The sequence below is a fragment of the Glycine soja genome, chromosome 15, assembly GCF_004193775.1.
Source record: "Glycine soja cultivar W05 chromosome 15, ASM419377v2, whole genome shotgun sequence".
Lineage (NCBI taxonomy): Eukaryota > Viridiplantae > Streptophyta > Magnoliopsida > Fabales > Fabaceae > Glycine > Glycine soja.
Window position 1 is genome coordinate 11,565,483 of NC_041016.1, and position 25,951 is coordinate 11,591,433.

The 25,951-nt window shown below is 30.3% G+C and overlaps 2 protein-coding genes across 6 annotated transcripts; both read right to left on the bottom strand.

The window, feature by feature from the left end:
- Window positions 1-2,583: 2,583 nt before the first annotated feature.
- Window positions 2,584-8,879, bottom strand: LOC114387491. Of its 5 annotated transcripts, none has more exons than XR_003661330.1 (8): window positions 8,552-8,879; window positions 7,929-8,075; window positions 4,519-4,652; window positions 4,354-4,423; window positions 4,133-4,223; window positions 3,704-3,776; window positions 3,233-3,484; window positions 2,584-2,850 (listed from the first exon to the last, which is right to left on the bottom strand). XR_003661330.1 is itself a non-coding variant. In XM_028347686.1 (7 exons), the coding sequence occupies exons 1-6, from the start codon at window positions 8,083-8,085 to the stop codon at window positions 3,263-3,265; spliced, it is 552 nt and encodes a 183-aa protein (XP_028203487.1). In that variant the 5' UTR covers window positions 8,086-8,526; the 3' UTR covers window positions 2,593-2,850; window positions 3,233-3,262. The 5 variants fall into 5 exon arrangements, 1 of the variants encoding a protein (XP_028203487.1); XR_003661329.1 differs by having other exon boundaries at window positions 8,533-8,879; XR_003661328.1 differs by lacking the exon at window positions 8,552-8,879 and having other exon boundaries at window positions 3,233-3,289; window positions 3,385-3,484; window positions 7,929-8,526.
- Window positions 8,880-17,381: 8,502 nt separating this feature from the next.
- On the bottom strand, window positions 17,382-18,431 carry LOC114386711 (TPD1 protein homolog 1-like). Its single transcript, XM_028346753.1, has 3 exons — window positions 18,200-18,431; window positions 17,997-18,107; window positions 17,382-17,865 (listed from the first exon to the last, which is right to left on the bottom strand). The coding sequence occupies exons 1-3, from the start codon at window positions 18,291-18,293 to the stop codon at window positions 17,564-17,566; spliced, it is 507 nt and encodes a 168-aa protein (XP_028202554.1). The 5' UTR covers window positions 18,294-18,431; the 3' UTR covers window positions 17,382-17,563.
- Between the last annotated feature and the right edge of the window lie 7,520 nt (window positions 18,432-25,951).

The window sequence follows — 25,951 nt, forward strand, 5'->3', positions numbered from 1 at the left end:
ACAGGTGAAAAGTTGTTCTAAGTTTCTTACGATCTTAATTAGCTTTAATGGATTAGAACGTGTTGCGTGTGTAATTCATTCCCTGAAATATTTTATTATTATTTTCTCTTCTATGTATTATTTTTCTGAATTCGAAATTCTTTTATTATGTTTTGATGTTTGAAGAAAAAATTACAGCAAAAAAAATTAATGAACTAATAAATTTTTAAGATAAATAAAATATTATAATTTCTTATCCAGTAGTTATTTAGCATACAATAAAAATAAGGAACTACAACAAAAATAACAAAGTTTTGGATTAATTGAAATGATTTTTTTAAGATTAATTAAATTAACGTTTAAAAAACAAGATAAAGTTTAAGAGATAATTAACATAAAAAAATAGGATGTTTATTTAAAAAAGGATAAATTTTAATGATTAATTAAAACGAAAATAAAGTTTAAAGTGTCTGTTATAAAAAGGATAAAGTTAAGGGAGAATTAATTCTCTTTCCCTGAAAAAGTACTCATACTTTAACCTAAATGCATGTAAGTAACAGGTAACAACTTTAAAATCTTGGGTATTTATTATATACTCATCTATGAACTTGTACGTATTTTAGTTACCTTTTTTTAAGTTAATATTTTAGTTAACTTGAACATGGTTTCTTATAATAATTTGGTTTGACAAATCAATAAAACATAAATGCTATTATAATGCTATAGCATTAACGAAGAAAGATCAATAAAAAAAGAATAACATTTATTTTTTTAGAGGAAAAATAGAATTTATTAAAAATAGTATATAACTTAATTGGAAAAAAATAAAAATAATATAATTCTTAAATTATATAACTTCATAAACAGAATTATCTAACTTAATTAAAAAATTATTTAAAAATCTTTCGATTTCTAATTACTTAATATAATAAATATATCATGTATATTAGCCATATCTTTAGTCGTGTGGAATCTCAGCCATATGATCCAATTGTCCTCAATTATTACTAAGGTTAAATATTACTTTTTTATATCATTTATGTTTGTGTTTTTATTTTTATTTTAGTATATTAGTTTTAAAAATTTTATTTTGATTCTTTTTTTTTTTTAAAGTTTCATTTTGATTTTTTTTTTGTTTTTCATTAACAATGTTAGTATTTCATTATTTTTAAAATAATTCATTTAAAATAGTAACGATAGTAACGGTTAAAAATTATTTCTATTTTTTTATTTTATTTTTAAAATTATATAAACCACTAAAAAAAATGTTGTCTCCAGGGACCATACCAGGAAACAATGTTGGGGGGACAAAAATACAAAAAATTATCACATGAGGTTTTGCTTACTATTCCAATACATAAATTTACTTTGCTAAAAGTTGGGATCGTACTATTAGCATTAAGGCCTAATATTAGTTGACGGGAAGAGGGCCAATTGTACATATTTTTGCAAGTCTGAATCTAAAGAAAAACAGGCCTCGTTTTCCTATTCCTTATGGATCCAAGCAGCGCAAGAATTTGAAAGGAACTAAAATGAAAAAACATTCAAAATATTGAAACCTTTCTTTATTTTTTTATAATTATTTAATTTTATGTTGAGCTCAAAAAATAAATGAGATAAAATAATTTTTAATTAATTTATCTATTATTAAACATTTGGAATTTCAACCTTTATAAACAAGATGTGATGAAGATTATTTTTTAAAATTATCTAAAAATATATGAGATTAAATAATTTTTATTTGAAATTTTGATTTAACATATTAGAATATATTCAGTCTAATTACAAAAGAAATATTTATCATATTTTCTCCAATTTTATGAATAAAAAAAACAAAATAAGATCGAAGACAGGACGGAAAAACCCACTAAAAATCTGAAAAGAAATCTCACCCTGCATCCCGTCCGTTGTCATGCCTAAAATAAGATCATACATTTCTTATTTTACTTTTTTTTTTCTTTTGTTTCCTTCTTTTTCATCACCACCGTCACTTCCAATCTATTGCCATGGTCGTCGCACCCAACAAATCTACCGCCACACCTACCAACAAATCACAACCACATCACCATTACTTCTTACATACCTTCTTGCAGGGACGCATCGGAGAAATGCCTTAAATTTGGAATATGGCGAACGATAGTGGTCACAGAGCGTTAAATATGGAAAGAGTTTGAGAGATCTTAGATCTCAGATCTCATTTTGCTCTTTTCCGATATCGGAGTGATGAAAAAACGAGAACTAGAACAAAAGGTTGTGGGAGGTGGAACCATGGTGGTGGTGGTTGGAGGAGAGGCTTTACAGGTGGGGTAAGAGTTTTCACGCCATCTTTAGAATCGAAAAAATAACATTAGTTATAACCAATGTAAATGTGTTAACATCAATTATACATATAATCTATAATAAAAAGCTTAACAAAATTACAAAATTATCGTTGTGATTTTGTTTATAGTGGATTATAATTTTTGAAATAAAAATAAATATAGTAATAACTTTTAGTCATCATTATTTTAAATTAATTATTTTAAAATTTAATAATTAACAAAACATTAAGGTTCTTAACTAAAAACTAAAAAAATTCATAATGAAATATTTCAAAAACTTAAATAATGAAAATAAAACTTTTAAAAGTTAATAAAAAAAAATAGATTAAAAGTAACATTTAGCTTGATTGCTATGTTACTAACAAGTTTCCATTCTTCCTTTACATGCTTACACTTTCAAATACAACTATCTATCACAAAGTTGATTGTGAAGTTGTCATCGATCATAGACATTTAATAGGCCCCAACAATGCAAGTGCTTCCTTAAGAGCCATCAAGAGATGCTCGGGATGATCCTCAATTGCATGGATCCCAATACTCTACCAACAATCTGAACAAATATGTACATAGTAACTTAGTAAGATTTGATAAATTGGCATGCCAGATTCAGAAGATGCATCTCTCTTTTTTATAAGCCAATTATTAACTAATTACACAGTTTATGTATCTCACATCTATACTAAGGAAAATAAGGGTGGACACAGAATGAAACGTAAATAATGGGGTATAGATTATGTGTCGGCTTCCGTGCGTAGCCACCATAAGCTATACCGCTAATTAAAGCATGTGATGAATCACATGAGCTGATTGTTGGCATATTATCATGTAAGTATTCTAGGAAAAGTTAACCAAAAAGAAGCTTTAATTATAATGCAATGGAGAAAAGAGTGAATAACAAGAGAACATACAAAGTAGCAAAGTGGGGACATTACCAGTAGTTGTTTGGAAGAGTCCCTCTTTTTTCAGCCCATCAATTGTGTGAAGAAAACCTACCATATTAGGGGACATAAACATTAACAGAATTAGGATATATGTAAATCTTGAAGGTTTTTTAGGGACCATAAATTGAGCTAGAAATACAAACTAGGAGGTCTTTCTTTTGCTTTAGACAATTGAACAGCAAAGGCAATAGATTACTTAGTTGCTCCTCTCCAAATATCTCCACTCATTGGACAACCATCCAACTTGAGTTTATATAAGACAAAAGATGTACTTGTTAATAGAAATATGGAATAAAATTTGGCTTAGAGGATATTGTTGAATCACCACCATTAGGTAAGCTAACCCGGATTATTTCAAGAATAAATTCTTCACTCAAATGCCAAGAGGCTAAGTATTCACAGAAAAGTTACTTATACTGTTATACCCCTTAAATATTAGAATAGATTGGAGGCACCACTTACAGCTATAAGCTTCAAATATACTACTGAATCTCCTAGAGCACTCCAGAGTTCTTTGCTGTCTATAGAAGAATCACTGGTCACATAAGGAAATGAATTCAGAGATATCAAACATACATCATATAAATAGCATATCTCAAATTATAGATAACTGAGGTTTGATCTATTCATTAAATCAGCTGAATCATTCCAATCCCTTCCTTGAAAAATGAAAAGAAAGGAGAAAACCCATCTATGAGTACATGATTGTGCAATGCCTCAAGCATAGAAAGCTTGTTGAACACATTACATGTATATGGGAATTGACTAATTGAGAATTATTATCCTTTTATTACGTTATGTGATTGATAAAATTCTTGACATATGAATCATGAAACATATTTCCAAAGGGATTACAGTTATATGCTTGTATTATTTGATAATTAATAATACCTCCCACTTGTATGTATCTCCATAGCATCAACACAATTTCTCTTGATGAGAGCAGCAGTTGTAATAGCATCTCTTGCATATGTTACCTCTCCTGGATCAATACAAAAAATATACATTGTTGAAAACAAATAATATCATGGAGATAGTAACCAAAAAAAATTGAGCTAAATAATTAAGAGTTAAGGACATATAATCACAGATGGAACTGGAAAATATCCCACTTATTTTATTGTAGGGGCAAACCGGAAGACAGCGACCACAACCATAGCAGCTTTCTGTTATGACTCCGTCCTGCATTTTCAAGCCAATTGAACATTGCTGCACCTTTTAATTTTCAAAAACAAAGCTTGTATGCTACAAAAACTTAGGTAAAATCAAGTTAAAACCTTCAGTACTCTAGGTGCTTCAGTATTATGTGAAATTCCTGAAGTAGATTTCCCTTGGAATGTTATGGCATTTGCAGGGCACACATTTTCACAAGGTCGTGAACAGTCTGCTGGACAGTCCTCTGGATCAAATTCTGTTCAAAAGACATTACTTCAACGTTTATTAATTGCTAGTAAGTAAGTGGTATATTAAGTTTTATATTTATTAAAATTAGTGCTTAAACCAGATGCAGCATATTGAATCTTTGTCATTTGAGAAAAACTTATAATATGATGACCATAAAAAATGTCATGCTTTTGTAGTGGCATGCCATTCCACGTTTTTAATATGATGGTGGACATAAGAGATGACCACATTTTCATAGTAACATGGCATTCCACCTTTGACAACCCTTGACTCCATGGAACAACATAGGAAATATAAAAGAAAAATCTCGACATAAAGAGGAACAATATCTCTAATCTATGTTTTGTTTTTAGTATAACTCATGTATGACACCCTTTATCTCGACATACATATTTATATAATATCATACATGAAAATGTAAAATTAATTAAAATGATTTTATTCAATAAACATAAAGGAGTTCAAGTGGGTAAAAGTTCACATTCGAATTAATCACCAAATTAAAAACTTATCAAATAAGGTTATGAAAACATCTCTGGCCCAAAACAAGGCCATCCAATTTTTTTACAAAAGGAAACAAATTAAGCAGCGGAATAACATAAAGTAACATGTTTAGAATATTATGCAAATAATACAGAAATTCATGTCTTAATGTCACATCATATCAGAACATTGTATTTCAACATTCTCTAGCATGAGGTTCTCCATAATCATCCACTTAACCATCTGCTACCACGAACACAAAGTTTGAAATCATCACAGGATCCAAACACAAACATTACACAGGGAGTGAATTATCACATTCCTAACTAATAGAGAGAAACGGAATAACATGGATATTCATATCATATAAATGAATTATAGCTTACTTAAACACAACTCACGTCATTCTACCACTACCGCGTAATATCACATCTCAACACTACACGTCTCACACATTTTCATATCATTCACTTACTCAAGACTAAAACACAATATCACTCAACCAATCAATATCGATCAATACACAAGCGTTATGCAATAAATATACTAAGATTCAATCCTATATGCAATGTGATACCATGTTAATGAAAAACCTCATCGGACGTCTAGGAGTACATGACAAGATAGATCACATACTGATAAGTCTGGTCACTCTCACTAGGTAAAATCATAGAGAAATCAATTAGGGCCATGTTGTTTTACGAAAATGCTCCAACCATGTGGGATCAACACCAACTCAAAGGAGCACTCAAATTGAGTGTATTTACCCTCAAGGCCTAGACTCCGAAGAGTCTGTCACGACCTCTCCCTCCTGATTTAGGTCCAACCCAAAAAACATTTTAGCACACAGACTCTCTATTTATGAACGGTACAAAACACACGACTCCTCAATTGTTCTCAAAATAATTTTATCTTGTTGCGTCTCAAAGTAATTAAACTCGTCAGGTTCCCACAGTGGATCTAATCACAATACTCGTCGCGCATTAAAGGGTCTTATAGTTATATGATTGTACAATTCATAGCTCACAATTCAATGCACATAACATCTATATACACATGTGATCTCACAATTCATCACATATTCAACTTATCACTTACACACAATCTCAATCACAATTTCATAATCACAATATAACAATTTATCACGCTAATCTAGTAAATCTTATCCAAAACACAAACGAATTATACAAAAATGCTTCTCACAGCATGGGGAGTAAAACCCTTTAAACAATTTCACATAATCATATCAAAATCAAAGAAATCAAAATCATAGGTAAAAAACACGAAACACCAAGAGCACTCAATTTTATCAACCAATTCACATCAGAGCATTAATTGGTCTGTCAAACACAACAATCTCGTCATTATAATCATAAAGGAATATTTACAATACAATAAATATCCCAAAACAAATCTCAATTTGATCCTCTAAGGATTCTTACACATGCTCATTATAACCCTAAATGCGATAAACTCATCCTCTAAGCGGGCTCACGTGTGTATTCTAGTAGTGATAGCGGCGTCTCTAGCAGTTCCCTAAAATTCCTCAAATTTTTCCTCTGGTTGTTTTGCTAGGGTTTCCAAGCGTTAGAGAAAAGGAGAAAGGATTGAAACCTCTATTTCACTGTCTTTGTGCGAGAGACATTTCTTCTACAAAAGACATTATTTCACAAATTTTAGCGATGGGAATATGCGAAAATGAGTTTCAAATTGGGTGTTCAAATTTCACGATAATCCAATGGTTAACGAGTTCAAGATCATAATTTTACTGAAACAAGTTTAGGTGTATGCGAAAAAGAAAAAGTTACGTGCGAGAGACATTTCTCTCACCACAGAAATAATATATGTGGTGAGAAAATGAGATCTGAACCTGATGTTCAAATTTGACGATGATCCAACGGTTAAAGAGTATGAGATTATAGTTTTACTGGAGCGAGTTTGAGTGTAAGTGAAAAAAAGAAGGTTTTGAAATAGGAGAAGGGAAAAAGGGAGTTGAGAGGAAGAGAGAATGTAGAGACATATCATAAACTGACCTAATATTTCTTTACTTATAGATAGGATACTCTCAACCTATTATTTACTATTTTTCTTATTTTATTATTTTATAAAAAGGAATTCAATTTTACTCTTTATCAAATGAATAAATAAAAATATCTTTTTTTATTTTTTAAGAACATATATTTATTTTATTTATTTTAAAATCATTATTTTAATTAATAAAATTATTTCTTCTTATTTATTTAATTATAAAAATCTCATTATTTTTCTAAAATTTTATTTATTTTTAAATAAAATATTTTTTAATTTATTTTAAAAAAATGAAATGTTACATCCTCCGTTATCATAGCCCTATAGTCAAGATTATGAATTTAACAAGTACAAATATTATAAAGATTAAACTGTCACTTCATCAATGTTGAAGTAAATAAGTCTCTCACCAAAGTAGACTTCTTCAACTTGGGAATTATTTGATACATATTCAAGTCCTAAAATTGGATATCATATGTTCCATATGATCAGTAAGAGGCTAAAAGACTGACATAGTTTTGATTAAAGCAACAACCAATCAGTCAAATTATACACTAGAAGTACTCAAATTCAAATATTTAAACTATGTTCTGGATCCAAAAGTTCTCAATGTTAAAATAATTTTAACCCAAGAATTCAACCATGATAATTCGAAAGCTGAACATGAAAAAGCAGACTACATTTGCATATCAAACTAAATCACAAGATTTCTGACTTAGGCTCATGCTGGCATATATAATAATGTATACAAATAAGCCCAATTAGAACTTACCGGCCTTACGAAAATGAAGATCTTTATCATCATTGACACTGATCATCACCCAGGGCCTTCTAAGGCATACAATATCTTTAGCAGCTTCAATTCCTTCATTCACAGCACTAACAAACGATGCATCAGCAGCACAGTCAATGCAGTCAACTGCAACCATATAATCCAATTTAAATCACACGATATTCCTCAATGAGTTCCTTATAAGATTAAGTTTGCATAACTGAAACAATGAGACCAAAAATGAAAGGACAAATATAATATGCAAATGCAATTCCTAAGGTGTGTTTTTCTGCAATCAGAATTACAGCTTCATCTTGGTAATCTGTGTAATACCAAGATGAAACTCTAATTCTGATTGAGGAATAGCACCAAAAACACCTAAAGAATTGCATTTAATTTTGTTCGCAACAAAAACCCAATAGGCATAATTTTGGCTGAGACTCAAATGATTTAATATATACTCAGTGAAGTAATGCACAAAGAAGCTTCAATTGTCCAAAAAAAAATAATGCACAGCATACGGAATTGCTGGTTATCATGCATGCATGTACTTTCTGTTATAATAGTATATTACCAAAAAACTTATAATTATAAAAGACCTTACATCCAGCAAGAGTGTATACCAGACTGAGATTTCTGATATCAACAGCATCCTATATATATATATATATAGATAGATAGATAGATAGAAAGATAGAGTGTTTGAGTTTGCATATATGCCTCAGCTTGCACCACAAATGAGCTTGGGCCAGTTGCCTCTGTGGAGAGACTCGAGTGGAGTGGATGAAATGGAAGGAATCACGATGGTGTTGACGAGGCTCTTCACGTTCTTAGCAGTAATAAACTTGTTCTTGCTGTTTCTCGCAGCAGGGGTGGAACTCTGCATGCGTGAGCTTGTTAGAGAAACACTTGAGGAAACAAGAGTTTTAGCAACATGATGATGATAATGTTGGATGGAAATATTTGTAGCGCACAAATATCTGAGAGCCATAATCCCATTCTCTATCAGGTCTTGTTGTATAGTGCTGAGAACGGATAAATCCTTAGATATTGAGCGATGTCAAAATATCAGGAATATTTATTTAGGGTAAATTTTCCTTACACTCAACATGCATATAACTAAACTATATTTTATTGTTATTTTTTAAAAAAATGGCTTTATTTGTTATTATTTGAACAACTATTTCATAATTACTGACACCTTTACTACAATTTTATTTTTTATTTAAAATAATATTTCAAAAGCCATACTTTTAGGAATAAAAAAACACGGTGTTAGTGAAATAGGTAACAGTTGTTTGATGAAAAATGCACTATCTAAATTTTTTAACAAAATAACTTAACAGAATAAGTGGGTATTTGACAATCTTATTTTATTTTATCTAATAACTAATTTTGAATGTAATTCAATCTTTTCAAAATACTAACTACTATTAAATACAAGAAAGGACGATAGGCCGATTGGTGATAAAAAAAGATTGGACCAATTGGTCCCGACTTTGACTACGGCCACCATTATTAAGAAAGAAAATTTCATCCCCTTATCCTTTTGGGTCCAATTATTAGGCAATCAAAACTAAAACATAGTTACCTTAAAAAAAAAACAGCGTTATCTAAATCCATGTACCCTACACCAGTGAATACAAGTATAAGAGGAGGTTTAATAATATACTGATCTTTAATACACATTTTCTAACATATTATTAAAATTTATTGGAAGCTATGATATCATGAATGAGACTTTTTTTTATCCATAAATCATGAATGAGATTCATTAAATATGAATTTACATTACAAAATTTACATATTCGAAGTGTGTCAAAAAGTGTATGGTTAACATTTCTCAAATATATAATAACCAATCACTATTTTTTATTTATTAAGAAATCACATAAATTATTATTTCTTACTTAATTTATATTTGTTTTTTGGTAGTAAGAAAGTCAAACTCAATTTTGTTGAGCAGTGAGAATTGTTGTAAACTACTTAATATTTAAGTTTCACAAATTATAAAAAAAAAATACACTTGTTTTGTAATAAGGATTATGACAAAGGTGAAAATAGAGGTGACCATGTTAAACTTAGTAATGGCAACAAACATATGATAATAAGTATCATAGTGATAATAGTAATAATAATGATAATGTTGATGATAATAATAATAGTAATTCATGATTGTTGTTTGGGGATAGAGAGAGGATTAGTATTAGTGATCGAAGTGGTGATGACAATAGTTGAGAAGGTAACAACCATGACAATAATTATGATGATGATAAGATTTGTGATGAAAACACACATTACATAGGTAATGGTAAATATTGGTAATAGGTGGCAATGAACATGATGATGATAGGGTGTCAATGGTTGATGTCACAATGATGAAATTATTATTGCAATGACAATGGTAGTGGTAACATTGATAACCAGTATTGAATATGACAATAATAATGATACCAATTAAATAATTTATTTGTATGATAGGGTTTAGTACAATAATTTATTTGTATGCAATAATAATGATAGGGTTTAGTACAATTAAATAATTTATTTGTATGATTAAAAACTAAAACTATTTTTTTTCTTTTAAAAATTGGGATGAGATGTTTTAAAAATGACTTTAAAATAAATTCAATTTCATTTTAGCTTACCATAGTTTATATTTAAAAACCATAAATTAAATATTTGCAATCAATTCCAGCAAGCCTTAAACTTTAATTATTGAATTCCCGTCCTTAAATTTATTTAATAACAATATAATAAAAATATAATATTCTAAAAAGTTTGGCTAAATTATTAATTTGCTCCCAAAATGATGTTTAATTTGATTTTTCTATTATTAAAAAGTTCATTTTTTTTCTCTTAATTTTTGAAATTGATGTAATATATCTTTTTTATCGTTTAAATTTCTAACGAGTGTATTCTATGTTATGACTACATATCATTTCTTTTATTAAGCAACGTGTACAAGAAGATAATGTCACTTTTTTGCAATTAGGCAGAAATGACAATATTACATCACTTTTAAAAATTAAGGAATTAAATTGAATTTTTAATAATGGAGAAATAAAATAATTAAATAAATAGAGGACCAATTAGTAATTTACCCCAATAAAAAAAAATTGTGATGTTTGAGAAAGACTCTTTCTTTCAAAGACTACCCGTGTATATGAAAAACAGGTTTCACAATGAAAGTTGTCATTATTGTTTCCAAGCTGGGCATTCGCTTATTTCTTATCTCTTAATATCCTGGCTGGAAAAATGCATTGGACCTTTCTATTTCTACTTTGACAGTGGAACCGTATATATATAGGTATCAATCATTTGACCATCTTGAGAAAACTAACAATATAATGTTGATTTATACATGCATGATAGTTAGTAGTTACATAAAAGTGTTCCTAATATTTACATAAAAAAATTAGGATTTATTTTGTATTCAAAATATACAATAATAATAAATAGAAAAAAATAGATTTGTATACCCGGATATATATTCTTAAGTAGTAAAACTTTTCTTCAAATATAGTGTGAAGACTCTAAGTATATTCACAAACCAATCTATATCAATTATTTGATGAATGAAACTCTAAAGGATAAATTCTCCTTCTAGTCTTCATGTCTAAAATTAGACTTAAACTTTTTTAGTATGTGTCTAATGCATGTTGCCTCAAGTTGATGCTTCTATTTATAATGTTAGAGAGATATGGATACTGACCTTTTTCAAAAAAAAAATAAAAATAATTTCATATCTATTTATCTTTATAAAAATATAAACATTATCTCATATATTTTATTTAAGAAGCTTTTTGATATAAGATAAAGATAATTCATAATTAATCACATGATTAATTACGATAATTAATCACATCCTTGATATGTAACAATAGAATATTATTCTTATTTTATGAAAAACTTTTACATTTATAAAATAATATTTCATTCTTTATATCAATTATATTCTTGGTGCTAGCAAAAAATATAATAATATTTCATTAAAATATTTATTTGATTAAATTAAATTCTCTAATTTAATTATCAAATAAATTATTTTCTTCTGCAAAGAACACTTGTTTGTGTGTGATCATGTAGGTTTAATACGTAGTAAATTAATCATAATTAATTTACTAATCAAAGTAGACGTTTAATAACATTCCTTAAGGTCCTGATAACATTAAATAACATCTTTTACCTTCAAGAATCAATAGAAGAATAATGTAATATTAATCATTAATTCTACAAGTATTTAATCATATCAAATATTCATTCAACTAGTACCCTAAGACATTAGATGTCCAAAATTAAAATATAACAAATAATTTGTTAATTAGTATGATAATTTCAAGTCAAATAAAACTATTATATTTCTAATTGAGAACTTCTTATGACATATCAAGGTAATATTAACTATTAAATTTTTTTAATTAAGTCGGTTCAATAATGACATCTACATTTACATTAATTTAATAAATGAGATATGTTAATCTTTATCCAATAAAGACTATTACATATATATTAATATATCTGAATTGTTAATGTCTTATTCACAATAATCCTACAATCAATAGCAATTTAGATTAAAATTATAAAGATCTTGTTTCTTATTATCGTAATCTCTATTATGATAACAAACCTCTAATTTTAATTAAGAATATGTCAAATAATAATAATTATGATAATAAAATAAAAAATAATTCCTTATTAAAATTGATAATATAATAGATTGAATCTTGAAGATACATATTTATCCCTTCCAACATGCATTCATGAGAATTGGGTAGCAATCTGATTTTGGGTTATCAAAACCTGGCATCAATTAGTCTGGACCAAACCCACGTGAACTCAGTGATGAAGGGTACGTAGCCTTGGTTACTTAATTAGATTCTATACTAATTAAGGCAACAACTTAGCCGAAATTAAACTTGATGTACACACCCTGTTTGGGGCTATCGGCCTAATGTGCAAGGCTAGCACTTAATGCTTGTTTGACTTGAGGACAAGTTGCCTTAGCAGAGATTAATTGAGCATCAAAGAACGAGACTCTTGAAGACACAAACTACTCATACATTGGTCAGGTACCATTAAAATACAAGGGTACGTAGGCACTAGGTATACCACAAGGATGCTGAGTGTGTTGGAATGTGAGGGAAAGATCCTGGAAGCACAACTCCCTGTTGAACACTAAAGAGAAAGAGATGGGGATATGTTTGACTCTTTTCGTCCATATAGAACCAAAATCATGTCATTCTCACTTTTAATGCTGAAACTTAGAGCTTGTCTGGTTCCACGTTTACAAACTTGATTATGATTTTGACTAACATGTTTAGCATTTTAATTTCCTGTCAACGTGATCTAGTGAAACAAATTTGAGTATGAATTGATGCTACTCCGAGTAGCTTTTGCATTAAATAAAAAAATAAATTTTACTTCTTAAATATATATAAATCACATTACTTCAAAATCAATTTTATAAAATCAATTTCATTCAAAATTAATTTTGTCAATCTTCATTTTAACACACTTATATTTATAGCTTATGGTTTTCACGTCAAATACACATGTCATGTCTCGGGAGTTTAATTTTAGAAATCAACAACAATTTTTAATGTCAAATGTCAATTTTAAATATACAGTTTAATAAGGTAAGTTTTTCAATAAGAAATGCTGATGCTATTAATAAGTAAACCTAAATAATGCATTCAGTTTTTTGTATTTGCAAATTCATACCGGTAGAAAAGAAATGCTGACGCTATTTCGTATATCAATTTTATTTAGGGATGGGTAAACGGGCTCAGGTCCATGGATTGACCTGCGGGGCCCGCTGTCCGCGTGGATTACGGACCAATTTTTTTAAACGGTCCATATTTATGTCATATTTTTGGGCCCGCCCCGCTTAACTCGCGGACTACGCGGACTATGCGGGTTTGGCCCGCAGGGTCCACGGGTTGCCCGCAGCCTGGTTTGGCCCGCAGGGTCCGCGGGTTGCCCGCAGCCTGCAGTAGGTTTAATTTGTGTGATCCTGACTCAGTTATATTAGGATTGATTTTCTCTTTTTCACTTTAAACTTTTTTAAAAAAATAACAGATAAAGAAATATATTAGATAAGATAAAGATATAAAAATAAAAATAAAAGATTGAAATTAAAAGATGATAAAGATAAAAAAAGGATAAGATAAGAAAAATAAAAGATAACAAAAATAAAAGATTAAGATAAAAAAGATAAATGATAACCTACTAAAAATCTTCTTTTTTGATATTTTCTCGATCTTTTTCTCTTTTAATCTATCATTTTCATATCTGAAAGTCATAAATAATAAAAATATCAATTCTTATCATTTAAGCCAAAAATAATTGTTAAATAAATATTTTTAAAGATATTTCAATATATTTTTATTATAAAGAATAGCTCATATCATATTTAGTAGTTGTAGCAGGCTAAGAACATTTTTTCTCCTCACATATGCTTAACAAATATTGAACTAGGTTTCTGGTTGACAATATATACTAAAAATTGGTTACTAGTATTTGATATGCAGGGTAAATAATATGTAATAATTATTGTCTTTTAATCACTTAACTTGATTTTATTCTAATATTTATTATTATTTCGAGTTTTAGGAAAAAAAAGATAAAGATATGAAGATGGAGAATGCTCAAGCTACTTCAAATATGAAATCATTTGTTGTTGATGTTTAAATTTCATATTTTAGATTTATTGTTTGAATTTTCTTTTGTTAAGACATTATTTATTTTATTGATGTAATTGACTAATTATTGAGATTTTATTTACATTTGTATTGAACTTAATTTGATTGTATTATATTTTTATTAAAATTAAAATTTTTCTAAAACTAGGCCCGCGGACTAGCCCGTTTGACCCGCGGGGTCCGCGGGGCAGGGGCGGACCAATTTATTTGGTCCGTGTAAGAAGCGGGGCGGATTGGACCAGTCCGCTATCAATGCGGGCTTATGCAGCCGGGCCTTACGCGAGGCGGGTCGGCCCACTTACCCACCCCTAATTTTATTTATGATAACTACTATTTCTTACAGACATTTTCTAATCCTGCCTTGAATCAGGGGAGCAATGTATACTTATCATACATGTAGAGACCCGCAGATAATTCTTGGCTGATACTAATAGGTAGGGGTGGAAATGAGCCAAACCAAGCCAACCTTTACTAGGCTCGAGCTCGGCTTGAGTTGAATACGTAAGGCTTGAGCTTGGCTCATTACCTGTCATAGACTTTTTTTAAAGGCTCGGCTCGGCTTACATAAAAGCCTGGCTTGGCCCACAAGCCTATTTAAAAATTTGTTTAAAGATGTCTTTGATTAATTAATTATTTTAAAACCTACTGAAATATTAACTAAAAAAAGAAACTTATAAAATTTCGTATAAGTAATGTACAAATCCAAAAATAATTGATAAACAAAATCATATTGAATTCAAGTCGTTAAAGCACAAATTATATCAAAAGAAAATAAAAAAAGCATAATATTGAAAAATGTATGGATTAGGTCCTCAGCCCCAAAGCTTACAAATCTATTTTAAGTCCAAGCTCATAAATAAAATAAAATAAAATTTGGACAAGATAAGATAAGATTGGACGAAATAAAATCTAAATGGAATAAAATCTGGATAAAATAAAATCTAGATGGAATAAAATCGGGATAAGATAAGATTTGATAAAATAAAGTTATTATTATTATTATTAATTAAACAGGTCGGCTTGTCAAGCTTAACAAACTTTTTTTATAGTTTGGATTTGACCTTTTTATCTAAAAAGACTTTTTAAAAAACTTGAGCTTGGTCTTTATAATAAATAAGTCGAGTCGAGCCTTACGTAGGCTGAGTCAAAGGTCCTTAACAAACTGCTTGACTCATTTTCATCCCTACTAGTAGGGCATAGTATTATAAAATAATAGTACTTCGATTCCTATTTATAAGAAAAGTTATACTCTTGAAAAGTTGTAGTGTATTTTATTTTCCATTAAAACTTATTTCTTGTAAATATGAATGATATTTTTTTTCTCGCTCTAATGAATTTGCATTTAATTTCCTCCGTGTTTCTCGTACAGGTTCATTTTCAAGTTATATACAATGAGTAATAAATCATAACAAAGGAACACAGTACACAGAGAACATGGTATCAAATAATTTTTTTCTTTCACCTAAAACAGATTTAGTAATTGCTAAATTTGATGAGTAATAGCTCAGCCTACACTACAGTGAGTGCCCCGATAAGTAAGACCTAGAGATGAGATCAAAATGTACATAAATGTAACGTCTAATAAGTTCACCTTAGCCTCTAAAGAAAAATAACCCTTTTGTTTCCTGTTGACCATTTTAAAAAAAAAAAAGCAAACTTGACATATTGATCGTTTTGCATGGAAAAGGCTAAGAAACATAACCCAAGGATTTTCTATGAAGTTGTTTTGAATATTAAAAAAGCTGTGAGCTCTTATTGCTGAATGCTGACACTCAACCACCTTTTCCCAGTGAAGATAAGTGAGCAAGGTGAGAGAGAGGTAACACCTTTTTTGTGCTTACAGGGTGTTGTCATTTTCTCTCATCTAATGTTTGGTCTAACCTGATCTGCTGACTCTCAGGACTGCTATAATCATACTGAGCTTCAAGAGCAGTGAAAGAAAAATAGACACACACACGACACAACACAAACACAACCCTCTCCCTTCCCTATGTTATGCTTACCTACTTGTAAAATAAAAGAGGCACAGGCACACTACATGCACCATGAATGTGTGTGCTGCAGAATTAGTACACTAATCAATTAGCAGATGATTCCAGAATTAATATAACTTATTAAAAAATTCTTTAAATTAATTTCTAAACTTTATTTAAAAAACATCAACTTAGTTAAATTAGTGGTGGATATTCAATATTTTATAAATTATTTAATTAATTTTATTGCATTAGGACCATTTAATTAGTATATAAGATAACAGTTAATTTAAAGACAAAATTAGTGACTCCTAAAACTAATATAACATATGAATTTTAAACAGAAGATAAAATTAGTATTTTAAAATAAACATAGGTCTTTATAAATAAAATGAAATGTTATAATCTATTTTATTATCATGATATTTTGTATTAATATAAACTTAAAAAATAATAATAATAAACCGTAAAATGTAGGTGTCAAAAAGAATAGTACAATATCTAAAATTATAATATCAACGAATTTAGTTTTTAAAATTATTATGTTAATTAATCTTTAAAGCTATCTAATGATGATTATTTTATTCCTGAAACTATAAAAATAAAAATTAAAGTGTAATTTTTTTATAAATTAAAGTGTTAATAAAGTATCAAGAAGAAATTAAAAAATATATATATATCAAGAAGAATGTTTGTCTTGAACAGGCTGACACAATAATAATAATAATAATAATAATAATATAACACTATTATTTTGAAGTGTATTTCATGCAAAATGCAGCTACAACCACGGAAACATTTTATTAACTTGAAAATTCCAACATTTCCAATGGAAAGGAGAAATTCCCTTTTGATGAGAGATTGGATTCTCTGAGGCATGGTATATATAGTATAGTAACTAGTAAGGCTGTGCTAGCTTTTTTATTCTACTTTTGAATATTTGTATATTTTGGAATACTCAGCAAAATTTGGCAGACTTAAAAGCAAGAGGGTAGGAGAAGGTATTGGAATATGTGAATCTGATGATCTGGCTAGGGGCTAAAGGGTTCCCTCCATTCACTAAGCAATCATCATAGGAGATCCTCTTGAACAATCTTGGGTTCACCATTCTTGCAGAAGCAAACATGCCACAGTGGAGGTGGATGTCACTAGGAGCACATCCAGAAACACAATTGTTAACAATTTGCACTATGAACTGTGGGATTCCTGGTGTAGAAGTTTGGCTTTGTGAGATGCTTATGTCTTTGCTAGTGCAAGTACCTATATATGTGATCACCATAAAAAAAAATTAAACAAAGTCAAAAAAGGTGCCCAAAAATAATAAAAGAAAAAGGAAAAGATGTTTTTAATTTCATCTTAGTTGGAAGACTAAGATATGTATATATATTTACCATGCAACCAAAATTTTCTAGAGGCAGAATGTGCATGTTCTACTTTCATTGACACTGTTATGGACCCGTTTTTGTCTTCATGAGAAGAATGCAAACTCTGGGTCGATGGTCCTGCCAACATTATATGTAAAATTCAGGCTAGCTCACGGGAAGAATAGTCATTGAGAGAAAAAAGGGAAAAGCAAGAGGTTATGTTTCTGTACCTGAATGCGTTCCCTCGTCACAAAATACAAAAAGGGGCATCATGAAGCATAGGAAGATTATCAGAGGACAAGAGTTTGTGATGGTCATGTTCATTGCTGAGTGTTATGCTGCTAGGATATCTTTCTTTGTTTTTCTGCTTCACAAACAAGTATAGTCAAAATCAAAATCAAGTGTTTAGGAATGGATTTTGAAGTTGCAAGAGAGGGGAGCGAGTGAGATTAGTAGGGTTGGTGAATGGTGACCCCTAGTGTACAACAATGCTATGATTGGGTTGCAGATATTAAGTACAAGATGTTTAGGTCCCCGTTTTATTCATGGGTAATAATGGAATGGAATTGAATCTTAAATTAATCACATTATCATATCTTAAATTTTGATTTTAATATTTTTTATAACTATCAAATCAAATATATTTTAAAATTTAATTTTAATTATTATTTTAAACTAACAATCTTATCATATTTTAAATTTTAATTTTAATATTTTTTATAATTATCAAATTTAGTATATTTTTAAATTTGATTTCAGTCATTATCTTAAATTAACAATCTTATCATATTTTAAATTTTGGTTTTAATATTTTTTATAATTATCAAATCAAATATATTTTTAAATTTGATTTCAATCATTATCTTAAATTAAGAATTTTATCATATTTTAAATTTTAAATTTTGGTTTCATAATTTTTATAACTAGTAGATTTATTGTACAATTAAAAATTATGTTTCAATATTTTTATAACAAACTTTAGTTATTAAAAATTTTTGTTTAAATATTTTTTGTAACTAAAAAATTTAAATCATTTTTAATTATGATTTCAATAATTTTCATTAGTAAAAAATTCAATATCTTTTAAATATTTGTTTCAATTTTAAAAACAAAATTAGACAAATATAATATAACAATATTGAAAATTAATTGTTTCACAAATCTAATCTTAATTCTAGCAATCTAATCAAATCTTAGTAATAACTAATATTTCTTTTTTATAAATAAAATTAATACTTAACATATAAATCAGAAAAAATTATAAAATTTCACTAAAATTACAAAACAACATTACACTACGAAATAATTTAAATAACAATTGACAAATCAAAATTAAAAATAAACAATTTAGAAGAAGAAAAATTGAAAAAAAAAATATTCAACAAAAAAAAACATACGGATCACTAATCCGTATGGTCATACGGATTGACAATCCGTATGATCATACGGATTAGTGATCCATATGGGGTTTTTCAGAAAAATGTTATTTTTTCGTTGGAGAGGAAGAAGAAGAATCACAACGGCACGTGAAGTGGAGAAAGAAGAAGGAAAGAAGAAAAACCACAATCGCGCGGAAAGTGGAGGAAGAAAAAGAACCGAAGAGGAAGAAGAAGAATCGCAACCACGAAGAAAAAGAAGAACCGCAACGAGAAAGAGTCACAAACCACCAGGAGAATGAAGAAGACCACGACATGCGTGAAGGAAAATGAAGAAGCAGAAGGAGAATGAAGGAGACCACCACGAGGAGGAAGAAGTGCAGAAAGAAGAAGAAGCAATGTGGCAGGCTAAGAGGAAGACAAAAGAAGAAAAAACGCCGCGGGATAGAAATGAATAGTGACTCATAAGGACGAGTCACCTTAACTTTTCATATCAAAATGGTGAAGGGCATTTTAGCCCTTTCACCAACATTACTGGATGCCCCAACCAAATTGTTGGGTGCCCAAAGCAACACTCATAATCCAAAGGTGCATGAGGTTTTGAGAACAACATCTGTTTTATCTTAAGACTTCGGTTAATTTTGATTTATTATGTTTGACAGTTATATATATATATATATATATATATATATATATATATATATATATATATATATATATATATATATATATATATATATATATATATATTAAATTTTAAATTTTTAAAATACATCATTTTTAAAATACACCTTCATATTAGGTGCACTTAGCAATTTTACTGGTGCACCCAACACTTAATACAAAATGACCTTATTACCCCTAGCATATTTTAAAAGCTTTTGGTGCACCTAGCTTCTCTCTCCCCGCTTTTCGCATTCCTTCTTTCTTTCTTCTTCACCCAGCGCGCAGCTTCGTCTTCTTCTTCTTTCTTTTCTGTTACGACTTGCTTCTTGACCCAGCTGGTTTCTTGTGTGGCGCCGTGGTGTGTTGGTCTGCTTCTTGAGCTCGCGTCCAGTGGTGCATTTGTGTTCTTCTTCTTTGGCTCGCAGCATTGTCGAGGTAAGCCACTCCCCTGTCGTTTGCTTTTCCATTCTGTGTGTTTCTTCAAGTTGATCCTCGTATGCATAGACCTGATCAGCATCAGTGATAGCGTAGAGATAGCGTAGAGTGTAGATGATCCGCATTTGTGTTAGATGATCCGCATAGGTTGTAGCTTGTTGCGAATCAACTTGATCCATAGGCTTAACGCGGATCAACTTGATCCGCATGAAGTTTGACAATATTTTTTAATTTAAAAAATTGGCAATTAGGTTTTGTTTTATGAAAAAAATGGTTTTTATTACGGTTTAGACTTATTTTTGATGTGTTTTTAGGCTTATTGAAAATTCCCCATTGGAAACACAATTAGGAAATAGATGGGGTTGAAAACATATGACATGACATTTCTATTAAAACTTTAAAATGGTATATTCATGGCTTGTAGTTTGGTAGTAGACACAAACTCATTGTTCTGGCATTAGAATTCTGCATGTGTTTGCCTATAATTTCTTCAAGGTATATAAAATTGTGTTGTTTGTATTTTTTTGCAATTCTTTCTTGGGGAAAAGGTATATAACCATCACAATGTAGCAACAGTTTAAAAACTTCGTACCCCATTGCCCAGAGGCTCTTCGCTATGCGAAGGTATGGGGGAGGGATATTGTACGCAGCCTTACCCTTGCATATGCAAAGAGGCTGTTTCCGGATTCGAACCCATGACCAACAAGTCACCAAGGCACAACTTTACCGCTGCACAGAATATTTAGGATATCTTTGTTGATTTGTTTCATTACCTAATTAACTGCTTAGGCTTGTACTAGTTCTACTAGTACTTTTACCTAATTAATTTCCAATAGGATAATGATAGTGTAACTAACATTAAGCCAAACATTCTCACCAAAAAGTGAACAACTGACATATGTAGCATGAATTACAAGTTTCATTCTTTTGGCTCAACTACAAGAATGAAGAAACCACCTTCAACACAAGTCAAGTGCAGAATAATATTCTGTGGGTTCAACATTCAATGGCTCAACTAGTTGGACCTACTTTTGCATATGTAATTATGTGCAAGTGGTCAATTTACACTACTCAGCAGAGTTTGATAAATTCAGGGCATTGGGTTGCTTAAATTTAAACCACAACAATTTTTTCTGCAACTGACTTATGTAACCCATTTAGCAATAGATTTTCTCCTAATATGGTAAATAACAATCACATTTAGATTTTGAATTTCTAAGCAATAGTTGCAACGTTGAAGAAAATGAAAATAGTATGATAATGAAATATCTGCAGTTACCCTAAAATTAGAATTAAAAGCTCTCATATTTAGATGGCAAAAACATGAACCAAAAGCTATAAAGCAGTAAATTGGCAACACAAATATGATCAATTAGGTAACAAACCTTGTCAAATTTTGTGTGAAACAACCCTTTCTTCATGCCGTTATTTCCTGATTGCTTTCTACTTCTAGTTCCACAATCAGTATCATCATTAGCAAGTTTTCCCATATTCACCTTCAAATTGGTGTTTGTCAACCTCAATCACTTGACTATGGAACAAGCACCATTGGAAGGCCACCACTTATTTTCCGTTCTATTCCATGCTCCCTCCTAAGATATCAGACAGAAAGTACTTAAAAAAAATTGAGATATGAGAAAGGGGTGCAAAACAATTTATAATAAAAAATAACAAAAGGGTAACATAGAAATGACAGGATATACACGAAATTATACATATCTAAATATCCCTTCTACAATGCAATATTTTATTTTTCCTTTGATAAAATGAGGCTTTGAAATCAATGTCAAATGTCAAATGTCCCTAAGCTTACAAGCTTCAAGCTAAGTAAATCAATGTCAAATGGTATTAGCCTCACTAAGCTTGGTTTGTAATAGTAAAGTTGTCATCAATCTTAGCATTCTAGGTTAGATAGCCAAAGAAACAAAGTTGAGAATGCTTTTAGTCAATTAAGTTCCTTTATGGTTATTTGACCAAAGTGATTTATTGTTAATTAACAAGTATAATGGCTAGTTAACAAGTATAATCCCTAGTTAACAAGCATAATGCCTAGTTAATGCTTATTAACACACCTTTTAGACACATTCAAAATCATAACCTACAAGTATAACACCCATCATTCGTTTAGAAAATGAGAAAAAGGAAAATTGTTTTGGCAAATTTGCTTGCGTCTAATAGCACAACATATGCAGATCATGGTTAAGACTAGAGGATTAGACCGTGCTTTATGGATCATCCTGATTCGTACATATTACCAATGAAGGGGCATTTTTGGCATTATCAAGTGATGCTAGGTGCACCAGCAATAATGCTGGGTGCACCTAGCAACACCCTTTTTCTTTTTGTTAACTTTTAAATTTTAGAATAATTAATTTAAGATAAAGACAACTAATAACCGCCAGTATTTTAGTCTATTTTAAATCGGTAAACTTCTAAACAAAATGGTCATCCTCATCTCTCATTTTGTTCCATCTTCTTCATCTTTCTACCACCAAAACCAACACACCAATCACCCAAATACTATAACTATCCACTCTTAAAACCCCAAATCCAAAGATCCCTCAGCAAGTCCTACAACAAATCCAACCCAAACACAAAAAGCAATAAAGAAGCCAAGTCACAACAATCACTTCGTTTCCTCTCTATCACCACTGCAATTCTTCCTCTCCGTCAATCGCGGCCATCGCAAGTCACCCTCTATCGCCCCTGAGATCTGGTTAATGTGGGTGCGAGGATGGATCTTAGTGTTTCGTCGTTGGTTCAAGTCTAGAAGAGGGTTGCCTCGTCGGCGGCAGGCGAACTCGCCAAGATCTGGTTTGTGAACCTCTACTCAGATCTCTCATCACCACAGGGTCCGTGCGCGCCGCCATATTCTTCAAGACCTGATCCGCACGTCGAACCACCTCTCCCACCAACCCATCGCCAGCGCACACCACCAGCAGCCCTAACACGCCTTTGCGCAACTCCACAACCAACACCGACCACCATGGTCGCCACCCCTCCTTTGCGCACAATCACGACCACACCACGACCCTCTACCATACCAGATTGGTGTGCGCGCGACAGTCACCACCAACCTCGTCACCGCGCGTCGTCACTAGCCAGATCTACACTAGAGGTGCAGCATTTGGCCCTTGATCTCCGGGGCCCGTGGCTGCTCGATGTCGAATTGGTCTGGAATTGGAAAAATATTGACGAGGAAGATGAATAGGACTAAATTAAAGATACTGACGACTTTTAGCTATTACACGGTAAACTAATTATTTTAAAAATTAACATAATATTAGTATTTTTAACCACAATAGAAGAAATAATTAAAATGATGAATTTTGAAAGATTAAAATGAAATTTTTAAAATTTAATACATCAAAATGGCATAATTATAAAATATAATGAATCAAAAGTGACATTAAATCTTATTTTAATGGATTAAAATTTCATGTTTTTATTTTCATTCACCATGGCTTTTGCTGGTTCTACCCCTCTTTACGATAAATAGTATCGTGTGACTGCTATGCCCTTGCCTGGCAAACTTCCCTATGCCTTTTTATCGAACCTCACCTTCGACCATTGTCACCCATCGTAAAATATTGTCACGTCGCCTAAGTGCACAACCAACACACCGTCAGATGCACCCCACGCATGACCCTTTTTTGGCCTTTGAAGTTTACACATGTTCTCCTTTATGACGTGTGATGCATCTCCGGCGAGTCTCACAGTAGTTTTCTCTCCCTCCACCTCAAGGTGTCCTCAGTGCACCTTTATGCTCTTCTCACGAATGAGCAATACAAATCATGTTTATTCGACGCAACCACACAACTTGAACAATCTTTCATTTCTATGGTTGATCGTATTTGTAACAAGCTCAATTTATATAACATATAGGTTCAAGCTTGAGGGGAGGGTTAAATTACATATTATTCTCTTATTTATGATTAGATAATAATTAGTAATTTAGTTATCATTACTCATTATTTGATTGATCCTATGTAATCAATACTAAACTCATTTACTCATTATAAATAAAAATTTAGTGTGATCATCCAAGACATACAACATTCCAATAAAACATTTTTATAATAATAATAATGTATAAAATTTGAATATGACAATACAAATATTAAAATTTTACAATAATATTAAAAGTTACTCCCTCTATTCCAAATTGAACTTATTTTTAGCCTTTTTAAAATATTTCATTGTGATGTTCTCACTTTTAATGAGGTATTTAAACGTCTATTTTAATTTGATCTAAATGTTATTGTCTTAAAAAAATTAATAATATATTTATTGAAATTAAAAAAAGAACAAGAATATTTTAATAAAACTATCCCTTATAAATATTAATTCTCTTAGAAATACTTTTTTTAAAGTGTTTGAAATAACTTAAACATCATGGACGGAGGAATTATAATACGAGATATATGTAGGCAAGGTGTATATCTCTTATCCGCAGAAAATGAATGCAGAAGTGAACTATTAATGAAGGATTATTGGAAAGAACAGCATGCCAAAGCCAAAAAATAAAAGGCCACAACAAGATTTTTTTTTCCCTTTATCCCAAGTCGTGAAGAGATGATTGAAAATGCGAATAAACCAAATAAAATGAAAATGAATATAACTATAACCGGTTGGGTAGGTGATTGGGGTGTATATTACTATATTTCATTGCGTATTTTTCCTATGCAGTTATATTTATGTTGGTAACAAAAGGTTGAAGGGAAAGAAACACTTTTGCTGGTCAAAAAGTTAAATGCCCTTTTTCTGATTCCACTTTCACAGCCTCAGTTCATGGATTGTTCAAATTCCAATATTCCGTTTTACCTTTCCTTACCCTTCTGCTTTTACATTTAGATGGATATATAGAATCTAGAGATGGGACAAATTAAGCACCATGAATTCTTTGCTCTAAGAAGAAAGTTACAGTTACAGAGAAGCAATGGCAGTCCCCTATGTCAGAGACAGGAAACTAGGGGACTTGCAAAATTGCTTCTTATTCTTCCACTTTTCCACTTTTGTTTCACCTACATGGCTACATATTACTATATAGACCTATCCAACTTTGACAAAAAGTAAACGTATCATTCAATATTCATGAATGACATGCATGCATAGGTAGACACGGTTGCATACACCATGCAATATATATATATATATATATATATATATATATATATATATATATATATATATAATTTCACCTCTGTATTATGAGACGAGTAAACCCCTCAATTTCTTAAAGTATTATTTTTTTAAATAGTCTCTAAAGAAAGAAATTTTTAAAGTAATCTCTTGTAAGCATTATAAATCATAATAAGTAATTCTTCAAGTATTGAAAAATATATCAAATTGGTATCTAAATGTTTAATTATTAATTTGATTCCCAAATTATTTTAAATAGTTTAATTTGATCTCTAAATTTTTAAAAAATTTAATTTGATTCTCAAGTTTTTAAAAATAAACAATTTAATTTCCAAATTTTTAAAAAATTTAATTTGATCATCA

What these genes read in the sequence shown, in the direction of transcription:
- LOC114387491 (XM_028347686.1), bottom strand. Translation starts at nt 8,085, where the DNA reads ATGGTTGCAGTTGACTGCATTGACTGTGCTGCTGATGCATCGTTTGTT. An exon ending in TTGCCCCTACAATAAAATAA is followed by an intron (nt 4,224 to 4,353) that starts GTGGGATATTTT and finishes GTATTGATCCAG; the next exon opens with GAGAGGTAACATATGCAAGA. An exon ending in TATATTTGAAGCTTATAGCT is followed by an intron (nt 3,290 to 3,703) that starts GTAAGTGGTGCC and finishes CTAATATGGTAG; the next exon opens with GTTTTCTTCACACAATTGAT.
- LOC114386711 (XM_028346753.1), bottom strand. Translation starts at nt 18,293, where the DNA reads ATGAACATGACCATCACAAACTCTTGTCCTCTGATAATCTTCCTATGC. An exon ending in TGACGAGGGAACGCATTCAG is followed by an intron (nt 18,108 to 18,199) that starts GTACAGAAACAT and finishes TAATGTTGGCAG; the next exon opens with GACCATCGACCCAGAGTTTG. An exon ending in TAGAAAATTTTGGTTGCATG is followed by an intron (nt 17,866 to 17,996) that starts GTAAATATATAT and finishes TCACATATATAG; the next exon opens with GTACTTGCACTAGCAAAGAC.